The following is a 15,296-nucleotide window of genomic DNA, read 5'->3' on the forward strand; positions in this document are numbered from 1 at the left end:
TTCTAAATTCTAAAGAAAATATTGTATAATTTATTTATTAAAGAAAATATTGTATAATCAATTTGATTCTTAATATTTTTTATCTGGATAGTTCTACTTATTAACCTATCACGAGTTCAGGAACCCGACGGAAAAAGTCACGTAAAAACTAACATGAGACGGCACTGGTAAATAAAAGAAAAAGTGGAAATTAATTCAACATCTTTGTTGCAGGATTCCTCAACGCCAACCCCATACCGCACCTCAAAGCCAGAGTAGCCAACTATGGGTTAATGGACCAGATTGCTGCATTACACTGGGTGCAACAGAACATCGCTCTGTTTGGCGGAGACCCGGGCAATGTGACAATGTTGGGTCACGGTTCCGGAGCTGCCTGTATAAACTTTCTTATGATCTCCCCCACTGTTATGCCTGGTGAGTATAGAACGCACACATCAGATTCCCTCTTAAAATTTCGATAACCTGCAGCTCTTCTGATGTTGCGAGTGTCCATGGGCAAGGGTAGTTGCTTTACATCTGGTGACTAGTTTGCTAGTTTCCCGTTGGTTGGTGGTTTTGGCCCCCTTATTTTATATTTAAAAAAAACATTGTGACGGAACGCAGCGGATTGTATTTTAAATACAAGTTTTATGATTCTGTATTGCGATGATAACATTTGTATAAAAATGCAGCCCGCCCCACTGCGCGTCGCCATAATGTGTACGAAAATTTGATAAACAATTTTGGTAAAATAGTTGAATGATATTTGAAATACAAAACGCAAGTTTAATATTATTAACATCGGGAAAACTATGCCATGTATAAAGCTGATGTATTAATTTACGAGTACAATGAAATAAGTATAATTATTTTGATATTATTCATATACGAATAAAACATTTATTATATTATGTGGTTATTAATTTGAATTTGATCTAAATACACATTGAAATGATTTATTTTTGTTAGTTTAGGATTTATTAGAGTTTGATTAAATCATATCCTATCAGTTAAAATACATAAATCCTATCGTATGAATGACCTTTAAGAAATTCCATTATTAAAATATACTTCATACTTGTTTTATCATTATAATTATTATTAAACAATTAAAGTGTTATATTCATACATAGCGTATTTTAGGTTTGTTCCATCGGGCGATCCTGCTATCCGGCTCAGCGCTAAGCTCGTGGGCCCTCGTCGAAGACCCGGTCAGCTATTCCGTCCAGCTCGCACGCGAATCCAACTGCACTCTACCGGATGACATCGTCAAAGATCACGAACTTATCGTCGATTGCCTCCGAGAGGTGCCACTTTTAGAACTGATGTCAGCAGAAATCAGCACACCCAGCTACCTAACAGCGTTCGGACCGTCAGTAGATGGAGTCGTGGTTAAGACTGATTATGCGAAGGAGCTCCTCACTTTCTTCATTCCGAACGACCTTCAGGGGTTCACGAGTGTATCTGGAGTCAATAACATTAAAGCAGATAAACGAAACGGAGATAGGATATTCGGAATAAGAGGGGGACAGAATAAATACGATCTCCTATTTGGAGTTGTCACGAGTGAGGCCCTTTGGAAGTTCTCGGCTCAAGATATACAAAACGGTTTCGAGGGCGAGCGAAGGGATAAAATTATAAGGTAAAGGTTTGAATAAGTTGAATGAGTGTGTAAACGAGTAAATAACTTTAGAAGAGGTAGTTAATAGTTTACTTGCAGGTGCAATTAGACGATTAGACGACCTCTGTGGCTCAATAATTAATTGGTTGAGTGTGTGGCAGCTCAAGCCGGGGGTCGCGGGTTCGAATCCCGCCGACAGAACAAAAAGTTTTCAATGTTCCCGGGTCTGGATGTGTATTAAATAATATCTGTATGATATAATAAAAATCTTAAATATATGTATAGTATAAAAGTATTAAATATATTTCCGTTGTCTGGTACCCGTAACACAAGTCCTTCAGGTACTTAGCACGGGGCCAGACCGACGTGGTGTGAAGCGTCTATAGATATTTAAAAAAAATTATAAATGCGAAGGTGTGTCTATCTATATTCTGTTAGCTTGTTTGTCTGTCTGTAAACTCTTCACGCTTAAACGGCTAAACCGATTAAAATGTAAATCGGTATGGAAATATTTTGAGAGACTGGAAAGGGCAGCATAGTTTTTGCCGTAGAAAAAGTTACAGTTCATATTTTAGTAAATAAATAGTTTGATTTTTTCAAACATATTAGAAAGAACAAAATTTTGTTGTAAATATTTTTCTATTCTGTAATTTATATTGCTCACATTAATTTTATTTCCAGGACCTACGTACGGAACGCCTATACGTACCATCTGAGCGAGATTTTCTTTACGATAGTCAATGAGTACACCGATTGGGAAAGGACGGTCCAGGTAAAGTGCCACTTTAGAAAATGAAATATCTATCATCATCATCACTCACATGTATTTTAAGTTGTTTCGCAGAAATACAAATTGTTTTCTTTTTCTTTTTTAACATTTTGATGTGTTATCTTGGTCAATATTTTTACGTGGAGTAAAGCCATAGCCCATAAGGCGTTATGTGACAAAAAAATAGTGCTGTCAAAAACAAATAACGTGGGAGAGCCAAGCTTCGGCACGAATGGGCCGGCTCGACCGGAGAAATACCACGTTCTCACAGAAAGCCGGCGTGAAACAGCGCTTGCGCTGTGTTTCGCCGAGTGAGTGAGTTTACCGGAGGTCCAATCCCCTACCCTATTGCCTTCCCTACCCTCCCCTTTTACCCTATTTCCTCTTAAAAGGTCGGCAACGCACCTGCAGCTCTTCTGATGCTGCGAGTGTCCATGGGCGACGGAAGTTGCTTTCCATCAGGTGACCCGTTTGCTCGTTTGCCCCCTTATTTCATTAAAAAAAAACCGTTTTTACGTAACCATAAAAACAGGCAAACGATATTTTGGCCGCGTGGTAAACATAAATCTTGTTGGTCTTACGAATTTCCGATCAGGTCAACTTAATAATAATTAATTTTCTAACATTTTACCCAAAAATGTGCACAAGTCACAACGCAGTTAATAAAATTTTCACCTGTAAGAGTTATTTCTGATTTCCAAAAAGTTGGAGCTTTTCTTACTATAACCCTGATAGGTTTATCTTATTTTTAATGTATTAAATTAACTGATCATTCTATAACTTAGTATTCTAACCGTTCCTAGCATCGTAATTTAGGCCAATTAGTATCAAAAGTAGGACCCGTTAGATTGAATATTACATTCAATGGTACAGAACTAATATATTTCACTAATTGGCCTTATTAATTTGTGAACTTAATTATTGTTTGACAATAATTCGGAAATATTGCTACAGTATTGGCAAATATATGATCTTTGGTATTGGTATTTGAATCGAGGTTAATGGGTTTCAATGTTCTAAGTGCTTTGTGTTATTTTTGTCCTTGTTATAATTAATTTTACTGGAATGCCTGATCATAAATTTCATTCGTGTCATTGCCATTTTTCTCTTTTCTTAGAGCTTGTTGAAATCATTCATACTAATATTATAAATGCAAAAGTGTATCTGTATGTCTGTCTGTCTATCTGTTACCTCTTCACGCTTAAACCGTTGAACCAATTTTGATGAAATTTGGCATGTAGATATCTCGAGTCCCAAGATATCTCCATGCCAAATTTAATAGTTTTTATCCCGGAAAAATGTACGGTTGCTGCGCGATAAACGAATTTTGGGGCAACGGAGCTGCGGGCGTCATCTAGTATTATAATAATCCATAGTTCTATTATAGACCTAAGGATTATTATAATACTACATCTCACTTTATCACGCTTGGCTTAGACCACGTAGATGTTAAACAATGTAATTTATTTTCCAACCAAGATACATTTTAATATTAAATACAGTAACAAAAATCCCTGATAGGTTTATACAGTTGCTGGTTCGCGCTCCTTATAAAACTAAATAAAAGCTACCAATTACCACTACCATAGTAAAAGGAGGCCAAGTAAGTTATCTTCATACAAAGGCACCGCGCGTGGCTTGTATGTGTGCGCCATAGTATCAATGCGTCGCCACGTACGGCACACAACAAAATCTTGGCCAGTTTTACTAGGCTGGTACCGCCGAGATTTTTTTGTGTGCCGTACGTGGCGACGCATTGATACTATGGCGCACACATACAAGCCGCGCGCTGTGCCTTTGTATGAAGATAACTTACTTCCCCTCCTTTTACTATGCCACTACAATTTTAAAGTAAAATACAAACCTAAATTTACAGTCTGTCAAGAGAGTGTAGACGCAGTACAGAATTTTCTAAACGTAATCAAAAAGATCATCGTTTTGCACATTTTTATCTCGATTTAATAAGGTTTCATATTATTTATGTGATTTAAAAATTGGGTACAGCTTACATGTTATCATTTATTATTACTATCCACTCGAATATAAATTAATATATTCGAGTGGATAGTAAAGAAATAAGTGATGGGTCAACGTACAAAGAATCATGGCCAAATTTGTATAGGAGCTGGACTCGACTTTTATTTTTGATGTCCCTAAATAAACTATAGTTAGATTTGGTTGTTCTTATGCTCTAAACATAATTCCGTTTGAGAATTATGTCTAAATAGCAACGATTTTTTTTATAATAATTAATAACGTTTACAATTATTTTGAGGTTAGACTTAAGAACTACCTTTTTCCCGACTGCGGTGTGGCCTACAAGTGTATATTCGGCGATCTCGTTTCTAATTATTTCAATTTTTCCTAGAGTATTACCCAAATAATAGAACGAATGCGAATGATCGCCGGCTGTCAGAACATAACAAAACTAAAATATATTGATATATTTTTTGTGGCTATTTATAGACACATTTCTAATGATTTTCGATGCCTTAAAATATTAGGGAATTTTTGCTACAAATGGCATATCGGGACGCCACCGCCCACCTGGTACGATTTGGCCATTGTTCTTTTTCATGTAAGTAGCTTACTGTGTAGCTCACAATCATAGTGTTTTCATTTTGCTCCTAGTTATGCCAAAGCACTATTCCGTTTTCCACACAAAACCGTCAGTGAATGTGGTAATAGGCAAAATTACAGGTAATGAGAGAATTTGAAAGCTTCGTTTTCGGAACGACCACTATACTGTTCAGAGGTCGTTAGATTATCCTTTTGCTGATGTACAAATGTGTAATTTTGTACACATTATTATGAATACAGATAATATATACTTCATTTGCTGTCTGCTATGGAAACTACAGATGAATTGTTTTTGTTCCATGTCTGACTTTTTTTTGTTAGTGTCGCTGTCTATATTTTGCTTGAATGATATCGGGTACATTTTGACTATTCGGAATTTCGAATACAAACCATTTGTGTTTCCCATCGAGGTCCATAACCAGTTTAGCAATTTTGGAACCCAACATTATTTTTCCTTGTATAATTGTAATGTCGACCATAGACAATTTTTAACGGCGATTGGCTCACCACACATGCCACCACTGAAACACCTGTGTTGCCAGGAGCTTCAGTAACTTACCATAAAATAAGAACCACTCATTATGACCAATGAGATCAAAATTGTAAGAGTTTTTCCTCTTCCAGCACCCAATCAACACGCGCGACGCGGCTGTTCTCGCATTGTCTGACGCGCAATACGTCGCTCCTCTAGTCCAGACGGGGGATTTCCTCAGCGTCAGCAAGAGTTCTATAGGCACAGGATCAAATACGTTCTTCTACGTGTTTGACTATCAGACGAAGGATGGGGATTATCCACAGGTAAATAATTAAAAAGATGAAATAGCTGACGACATGGCATAATTTCCGATTTGCATCTTTGCGCTGTGGCGGTACCCACAATTCGCCTAACATTCCTGCATCGCGCTATCGAAGTTTCGGAGAACGGCAAGATATATACAACGTCTGAAATGACGTCAGTGGGCTTCGGCCTGACCGAGCATGCTATCTCGCTCGGTCGGAAGATCTTCCTTTTCGGCCGCCACTAACAACGTTAAAGCGCTCTGAGAGATATTAGAAGATTACTTAATATTCATTTAACAAAGAGTTTAAGGAACAATCTACAAGTGTACGTGAAAATCTTCATTTAATTTAAATTAAGGAATCATTAAACATTAACTGCCGCACTCAGAGTGGAACATTAATAACTTAAATGCTGCTTAAAAATTTTTTGACATAAGCCATACATTATCTGTCAAACTCTTCATTAAATTGAAGGTTAATCATAATTAAATGTGACTGAGTAAGGCGGTTAGAGTGCTGCCCTTAGAACCTACCACACGACTCAACATACTTCACTTACTTGTATGCGGCCTCTCGTAGATTAGTAAAAGAGGTTACAATGTTTACACAATAATATGATAATATAATAATTCATTATAAACATCGATTATCCAGTCCTGGGATTTTTATAAACATAAATTTATAAGTTAGAAACACAAAATACAAATACAAAACAAGTACGTGTACAGCAAATAAAAATCAAAGTGAAATCACATAATATTCACATTAGTATGTTCAGATAAAACTTCCGTAAACAAACCGTATTTGTTTGATTTAAACAACTATTTGAGTATTCCATTTCCATCGCATTATGTTTATTGATAATACAAACAGCGTCGCGTTTGAATGCTTGATTTTACAGGGTTATATAAGTTTATAGGTAATTACTACTCAATTTCAGTTGAATTCATGAGTGAGTGAACCGGGTAACTAACGTTTTACAACATAGAGCAATCATTCAATTTTCCTTTATAATTTCAACAAATTTTGTAACTTGTCAACTTAATTATTTAGCTAATACATACTATACATAAAATCCACATTTTGTTGATTTAAAATCATTTTGTCGGTCCTAGAACCTCCATTTATGAAAAAAAAGATAATTTTTATTTTATATTTTTCATTCATGTATTGCATTTTAAAGAATCTTTACTTAATTAAAAACTAATTAAAAAAACTCGTTTAAATACTCTAAAGTTGTGGAATCTCGGAATCGGCTCCAACGATTTTCATGAAATTTAGTATATAGGGGGTTTCGGGGGCGATAAATCGATCTAGGTAGGAATCATTTTTATAAAATGTCATTTTATTCGTGTTTTATTGAATACCGAGCAAAGCTCGGTCATACAGCTAGTTATTATTTATGTAAGACATCTTGTATCTTTAGTCTTTACTCAGAATTAAAAAAAATACTTATCCAAGGTCTAATCTATCCCCGTAATTTTTATTTACTTCAACTATAAATAAATAAAATAAATAAATTATGGTTTAGATCTTAAACAGAGTTAGGTCGTAAGTTTGCAATCATAACAATAAAATAATGGGAAACTAAGAATTAGTTAAAAATAAACGTTAAAAATAAATTGTTATCCAAAAATTCTAATGCAAGTGTATAATCGAAAAGGAAAATGGGATTTTATCGAAAAAGGTTGTCCCTGTCTATTTATGAGACGATATTTTACATAAAATCTTTTGCATCATTCATAAATCATAGCCGAAATTACTTTTATTACTCGTATTATAAATCAGGTTCCTTTTCAGAGGATGGGCTCGGTCCATGGGGAGGAGCTGCCGTATTTATTTGGGGCCCCATTAGTTGAGGGTCTGGGGCACTTTCCGAAAAACTACACGAAGTCCGAAGTCGCCTTGTCTGAAGCTTTTATACTCTATATGGCAAATTTCGTTCGGACTGGGTAAGTATTTGCTTGACTTTAATATATTATTATGAAATTGTAAAAGCTTTATGTGGAAAATGAATTGATACTCGTACGACACGTACGTACGACCTGTTACGACAAAACGCTATAATATCCTGTAACACGTCAACTTTAAAAAAATGAGTTTAAATTTTTATAACTTAAGCACGTTACCAAATTTTATTCAGTGCACAGTGTAGATAGGTACATGGTTTCTATATGAGCTTATTACTTATAATATTTCCAAATTTTCATTATATTTTAGAACATTATTTTATCATATGTTTTTAATTATCTTAAAATACTATAAAAACATGTGCCAATATAAAATATTAAGGGGCAAACTCAGCTTACAGCGTTTTGCAAAAATAAAAATAAGCTCAAAATTGGGTGATTGTTATCCTACTAGGGGTACAAAACGCTGCAATATTTAATATTTTTGCAAAACGCTGTAAGCCGGGTGGCTTATAATGTTTTGCAGAAATATTTCATCCACATTTTGGGTTACAGCATGATACATGGAATATTTCGGTTAAAAACTTGTGCACAATTTTTTGGGTTCAATCAATACAAAGCTTACATCAAGTAAATAAATTTAGACTATATTGTAACAAAACGATGTAACCCGGGTTGCATCGTTTTGTCGTAAAAGGGCCGCGTAGAAGTGTAACTGAATAAAAAAATGTTTTCTCAAAATCTTCCTCAAGGTGTAATGTGTTAGTAGTTTGTCATACTCGCGTAGGTCTGAATACCATTTTCGTTGCCATGTGTTTATAAGTAATTGGGGACATAATATTATGAGCGGAACGTTGTATAATCTTTATATACCTAGTTTATACTAAATTGTATTTTGTTGAGACAAACATTATAAAATTCTGAGGCTATTTCTCAAAAATATTTTCGTATAAGCCACGCCAAACGAACACTATAATATTTTACCCGAAATCGTTGTAAGAAACAGTCTCCATCAAAGGACTTTTCCGAAACCGGAACAGCCATGTCTAAAGCGTTCAAACTCTATCCATCCGGGGTAAGTTGTTAGTAAATACTGGCTGTGAGAAAGTTAGTTTTATTTATTCAGGTTTTCAATGTTCACTTTTTAAATTGCTTAGTTTGGGTTATTTACACGTTGCTTTACTATTTACACGTTCCGGGCGCTTGCGTCGGATTTTCGAATCTCGAAATCGCAACTTGAAAATTCTAAGTTCACGAGTACGCCGTAAAGAAATAAATCATCATCATCATCAGCCTATTGCCATCCACTGCTGAACGTAGGCCAATGAGCGCCAACCATCCCGATCTTGGGCAGCCCTCATCCATCGGGGGACGTCCTACACTACGTTTGTCTAAGCGTAGTCTCCACTCTAACACTTGTCTGGTCCATCTACCGTCTTCCCGTCTGCAGACATGACCAGACCACTTCCACTTCAGCGTGCTAATTCTATGAGCGATGTCGGTGACTTTAGTTCTCTGGCGAATGACTATATTAGGAATTTTGTCTACCAGAGATACTCTCAACATAGCTCTTTCTATAGCACGCTGAACAACCTTAAACATGTGGACTAGTCCTCCGGTGAGTGTCCACGTTTCAGCTCCGTATGTCATTACCGGTAGAACGCATTGATTAAAAACCCTGGACTTAACGGATAGTGGGATCGATGATTCAAAGATATTTCGGATATAAGAAATAAATACGAAGCTATAATATTGTTACGGTACATGGTATACGGACACGTGGTGCGCAAGTACATACTCGAACCTTCTAAAAAGGTCCAATGTTTGTTTACGTGTTTACCCTTTATTTGTTAGCGTGTTTGAATTTAGACCTTATGACTGAGACTATAAGGTCTAAATTAAATTCAACTTACTGCACTTATCGCAAGGACGGCAGTTTTATTGTGGTACATTCCCGAGCCTCCTAGAAATTTCCCACGGTTGTTTACTTGTTTACGTGAATCGGGAAATTTCTGGAATTCGTCTCGCCATATAAAAAGAGCCGCAGGCAGGTCCGGCAGTTCAGTTTGTTTCGAGCTTTCATCAAGGCGATTTCGGAGTGAACACAAGTGATCAATAGTGAGTGAACCAGTGAAACCTGCGACTTGGCTACGACCTAGGACAGTGATAGTGCTTAGTGATTGGACCTAGTGCTAAGTGTTGTGACCTAGTGTTTAGTGCAGTGTTAATAAAGTCTTCAAGAGAGTCACCAGATCTTTCTCTCCAAATCCTCGAACCCTAGCACGTAACAAACTGGTGTCAGAAGTGCGATTTGGAGATGCCATTGACTCCGAGAGAGGACTTCAAGGGGAGTGTCAGGACAAGGGCGCAGCGAGCTGCTGCCATTGACTCCGAGAGAGGAGTTGCGGAGGCCACACCCACTGGGGACCAAGCTCCGCCCACTGAGGGACAGGCCCCACCCACTGGCCCCGCCCACATGGCTCCGCCCACTTTGGCTGAAGCCACGCCCACTGGCTCCGCCCACCGGGACACGCCCACTGGCCACGCCCCTCAGGCTCCGCCCACTTTGGGCATGGCTCCGCCCACCGGGACACGCCCACTGGCCACGCCCCTCAGGCTCCGCCCACTTTGGGCATGGCTCCGCCCACTTTGGGCATGGCCACGCCCACTGGCTCCGCCCACCAGGCCACGCCCACTCAGGCCACGCCCACTAGCTCCGCCCACCGAGCTCCGTCTGCTCAACCCCTGCCTACTGGCTCCAGACACCATGCATCGCCCGTAGCTTCTGCGGCCCCTCAAATGGCTCCTCAATTGGAAAGTATAATTGAGTTAATTCAGGCTTTGCAAGATTCTCAAAAGGCAATGATGGAGGCACAAGACCGCAAGCTCGGCGCTTTGCAGGAGTCACAAGACCGCAAGCTCGGCGCTTTGCAGGAGTCACAAGACCGCAAGCTCGGCGCTTTGCAGGAGTCACAAGACCGCAAGCTCGGCGCTTTGCAGGAGTCCCAAGAGCAACAAAAGGACCTCCAAGAGAAAGCGCTTCTGGCCATAAAGGATGTCAGTGACACGGTGACTAAGCTTCGTAAAGATGTCGACGTAATGGACGAACGCGTTACCGGGTTAGGAGTGGATGTGGAAAATGTGAAAACCGGCCTCACTGAACTACAGAAGAAAGTAGTGCGCCTGGAAACCACAGGAGTCGCGGCGTTTAGTGGAGCTTCCGTAGTAGTACAAGGACCAAGAGTTAAAGTGCCACCATACGACGGTACTACTTCCTGGAACGCTTATCGTCAGCAATTCCAGACGGTTGCTTCTGCCAACGGATGGAATGATGAACAATGCCTGACCGCTCTCACAGTTGCGCTCAGAGGGCAAGCTTTGTCGGTCCTAGAAGCGCATACAGGAAATGGGTTTAAAGACCTGATGGAGGCACTTGAATCCAGATACGGGGAGCGACACCTGGAGCACGTATTCCGTGCCCAACTGCGTGACAGAGTCCAACGCCCAGGAGAAGGACTACAACAATGGGCGTTGGAAATAGAAAAACTGGTCAAGAAGGCACACCCAGGAGCCGATTCCAAGATGATCGACACGAACATTGTGCAAGCATTTGTCGACGGAATCAGGGACCTAGAGGTCAGAGCTGCAGTGAGGCTACGTCACCACACCTCGCTTAAGGAAGCATTGGCGCATGCTTTAGAGGTCGAGGCTGTTCGGCGTGACATACGGCAGATATATAAGATCCGCGAGGTCTCTGAGGAAGTCAAGGAGGTTAAGGCTCCTACGAAGAGAAGTTCTGGAGCCATGTGCTACAAGTGCGGCGAGAGGGGCCATCTTCAGCTTAACTGCCCGCAAAAAGAGACCCAGATGGCAAGAATGAAAAGGCTCGAGGAACAAATGGAGGAGCTGAAGAAGCAAGGAGCTTCATCCCCTGCCCGGGAGCAGGGAAACGAATAAAAGCCAGGACTAAGGGGCGAGTGCTGGCTGACACGGAGGAAGCCCCAATAACGGTTGTCTCCCAAGCAAGCAGCGGGAATAGTCTGGTGATTCAGGGGACTATTAACGGGACGGATTGCAAAATGACTCTAGACACAGGAGCCTCTAGAACAATAGTGAACCCAAATTTGATAAAAGCCGCAAGGAGGCACAAGAGGAGAATTAACTGTCGGCTTCTTACCGCCTCCGGTCAGCCAATACCCGTCCTGGGAGAAATGTCAGTTACGATGAATGTGGGGGAGTTCTCATACCCTCATGACGTTATCGTGGCTGAGATTATGGATGATTGCATCTTGGGTTTGGATTTCATGAAGAAGCACAACTGCAGAATTAATGTCGCCGACGGAGTGTTCAAGTGTGGCGAAGAAGAAATTTTCATCCTTGGAGGCGCCTGCGGGAAAGTTGAATGTGTAAAGAAAGTCATAATACCTGGACGTGCGGAAGCTCGGGTGCTGGTGAAACTACCGCCAGCTGGAAAGAAGAAGTTGAATAGATGCGTGTTGATCGAAGACACACCTAACAAGACATCAGCGCAAAAACTGATGACGGCGAGAACCCTTGTTAGTGGAAGCAGTAACGCTGTGGTCAGGGTTTTGAATCTTGCTGATCGCGAGATCTGCTTGAACAAAGGTGACGTCATTGGAAAGTGCGAGGAAGTTGTCTGGATGAGAAAGTGTAGTTCGATCACAGGCTCAGACTCAGCAAACACCAGCAACTATGGAATAGTGACTGAACTACTCGATGACTGCAAGAGTAATCTGACTTATTCGCAGGGCATGAAAGCTAAGAAGTTTTTACAACGCCACGCGAATATCTTCTCCAGTCAGGAAGGCGACCTTGGAAGAACGTCGATGGTTCAGCACAGGATAGATACCGGAAGCGAGAATCCAATTCGTCAACGAGCAAGACGGATACCCATTGCAAAGGAAAAAGAAGTTGAAGGCCTTTTGGAGGACATGAGAAGGCATAAGATCATTGAACCGTCTGCAAGTCCGTGGTGCTCACCAGTTGTATTAGTGAAGAAGAAAGATGGCAGCACAAGATTTTGTGTGGACTACAGACGTCTCAATGATGTCACTAAGAAGGACAGCTATCCATTACCTCGAATCGACGACACTCTGGATACCTTGAGTGGCATGAAATGGTTCTCGACCCTGGACCTGAAATCTGGATACTGGCAGGTGGAAATTCATCCAAAAGACAAGGAGAAGACAGCGTTCTCCACCGGTAAAGGTCTATGGCAGTTTAACGTCATGCCCTTTGGATTGTGCAACGCACCTGCCACATTTGAGCGACTCATGGAGTGTGTACTGGCAGGCTTAGTTGGAGAGGCTTGCTTAGTCTATTTGGACGACGTCATCATTGTTGGCCGTGACTTCGAGGACCATTTGCGAAACTTAGAACGAGTTTTCGCCAAAATAGAGGGGGCCAAGTTAAAGTTGAATTCGAAAAAGTGTCGTTTATTCAGGAGTAAGGTGAACTATCTCGGCCATGTTATCTCCAGTGATGGAATTCAGACGGACCCGGAGAAACTAGAAGCAGTCCAAAATTGGCCAACCCCTAAGAACAAAACCGAAGTGCGGGCATTTCTTGGCCTATGCTCCTACTACAGGCGTTTTGTTAAGGGATTCTCAGAGATAGCCAAGCCATTACATCGGCTGACAGAAGATAAACGACAGTTTATTTGGGACGAGACTTCCGAAGATTCTTTTCAGAAACTAAAGAAACATCTGTGTGAAACACCAATCCTGGGGTACCCACAACCTGAAGGTCAGTTTATAGTCGACACGGACGCAAGCAACACGGCCATTGGAGGGGTGTTATCTCAAAAACAGGGTGAAAGAGAAGTCGTAATTGCATATTTCAGCAAATCTTTATCTAAGCCAGAGAGAAACTACTGTGTGACAAGAAGAGAACTCTTGGCTGTCGTAAAGACGCTACAACATTTCAGCAAGTATCTCATCGGCAGACAGTTTTTACTGCGAACTGATCACGCAGCCTTGAAGTGGCTACTACAATTCAAGAACCCAGAAGGCCAAGTAGCTCGATGGATTGAACAACTCCAGGAGTATGACTTCAAGACGGAACACCGCAGCGGAAAGGCACATGGGAATGCCGACGCACTTTCGCGAAGGCCGTGTTCGGAAGACTGCAAACATTGTGTTAAGCAGGAATCTAATGAAGTAACATTAAAGTTAACGAAAACAAGTCCTTTGGGTCCATGGGAGAATGATGGTATGAGAGAGGCTCAAGAAAAAGATGACGACCTTCGACACATCATCACATGGAAGAAACGGGATGACGTAAAGCCAATCTGGAGTGAGGTTGCACCCACTGGCGCTGTCACTAAGGCGTACTGGGCGCAATGGGACAGTCTGATTCTTCAAAACGGAATACTTTACCGGAAATGGGAGAAGACTAACGGTAGAGAGTTCCATCTTCAGATAGTGGTCCCAAGAACGAGAGTACCGGATGTTCTCCGTGAAATGCATGATGGCGTATCAGGAGGTCATCTAGGAGTAAAGAGGACGTTAACAAAAGTGCAAGAACGATTCTACTGGTTGCATTGTCGAGACGATGTACAGGATTGGTGCCGCAAATGCACTACTTGCGCTGCAGTGAAGGGACCACAGACAAGGAGCCGTGGGAGCCTGCACTTGTATAACGTTGGCGCACCGTGGGAACGAATCGCAGTTGACGTAGCTGGGCCATTTCCTGTAACGGAATCAGGAAACAAGTATTTCATGGTTGTCATGGATTACTTCACCAAATGGCCCGAAGTGTTCGCCATACCAAACCAGGAAGCTACAACAGTTGCTTCTAAGCTAGTCGAAGAAGTAATATCTCGCTTTGGTGTGCCTCTAGAAATCCATTCCGATCAGGGCAGGAATTTCGAATCGCAGGTCTTCCAGGAAGTGTGCAGAATTTTGGGAATGCATAAAACGAGGACCACCGCGTACCATCCACAGTCTGATGGAATGGTTGAGAGATTTAACCAGACCCTTGAGAGGCATTTGGCGAAATTGGTAGATGACAAACAAAAGGACTGGGACAAGTATATACCACTCTTCCTTCTGTCGTACCGTACCGCCGAGCATGAGAGCATAAAAGCTACCCCGGCGTATGTCAATTACGGTAGAGAACTACGAGTACCAGTAGACCTTTTGACAGGAGGATCACCGGAAGAACCAAAGACCGTACCTGATTATGTCTGCGATTTAAGGGAAAAGATGCGCTATATACACACCATGGTTCGGGAAAATGGGTTACAGTCAAGTGAGAACATGAAGACCAGATACGACCGGAAATCGAATACAAGCGGCTTCGAAGAAGGGTCACTGGTGTGGCTGCACAACCCAACTCGCCGAAAAGGCAAATCTCCAAAGTTGCAGACCAAGTAGGACGGCCCATACAAAGTGGTTACCCGATTGAATGACGTGACTTACAGGATTCAAAAGCAACCAAGAGGGACATTCAAAGTGGTACACATAGACCGTCTGGCGCGTTACCATGGCAGTAACAATGATGCTCGGGACTAGCATCTCTAAGAGGGGAGTAGTGTTACGGTACATGGTATACGGACACGTGGTGCGCAAGTACATACTCGAACCTTCTAAAAAGGTCCAATGTTTGTTTACGTGTTTACCCTTTATTTGTTAGC

General features: G+C 41.1%; 1 protein-coding gene across 1 annotated transcript in view; it reads left to right on the forward strand.

Annotated features, from left to right (window-relative positions):
- Positions 1–15,296, forward strand: part of LOC121729629 (neuroligin-4, X-linked-like) — a 106,242-nt gene that overhangs the window by 80,987 nt on the left and 9,959 nt on the right. Inside the window, exons 5-9 of the mRNA XM_042118199.1 lie at positions 214–414; positions 1,123–1,621; positions 2,282–2,372; positions 5,574–5,747; positions 7,530–7,681. Coding sequence (XP_041974133.1) covers positions 214–414; positions 1,123–1,621; positions 2,282–2,372; positions 5,574–5,747; positions 7,530–7,681 — 1,117 coding nt within the window. The remainder of the gene's footprint in view (positions 1–213; positions 415–1,122; positions 1,622–2,281; positions 2,373–5,573; positions 5,748–7,529; positions 7,682–15,296) is intronic.

The sequence above is a fragment of the Aricia agestis genome, chromosome 8 (assembly GCF_905147365.1).
Source record: "Aricia agestis chromosome 8, ilAriAges1.1, whole genome shotgun sequence".
Lineage (NCBI taxonomy): Eukaryota > Metazoa > Arthropoda > Insecta > Lepidoptera > Lycaenidae > Aricia > Aricia agestis.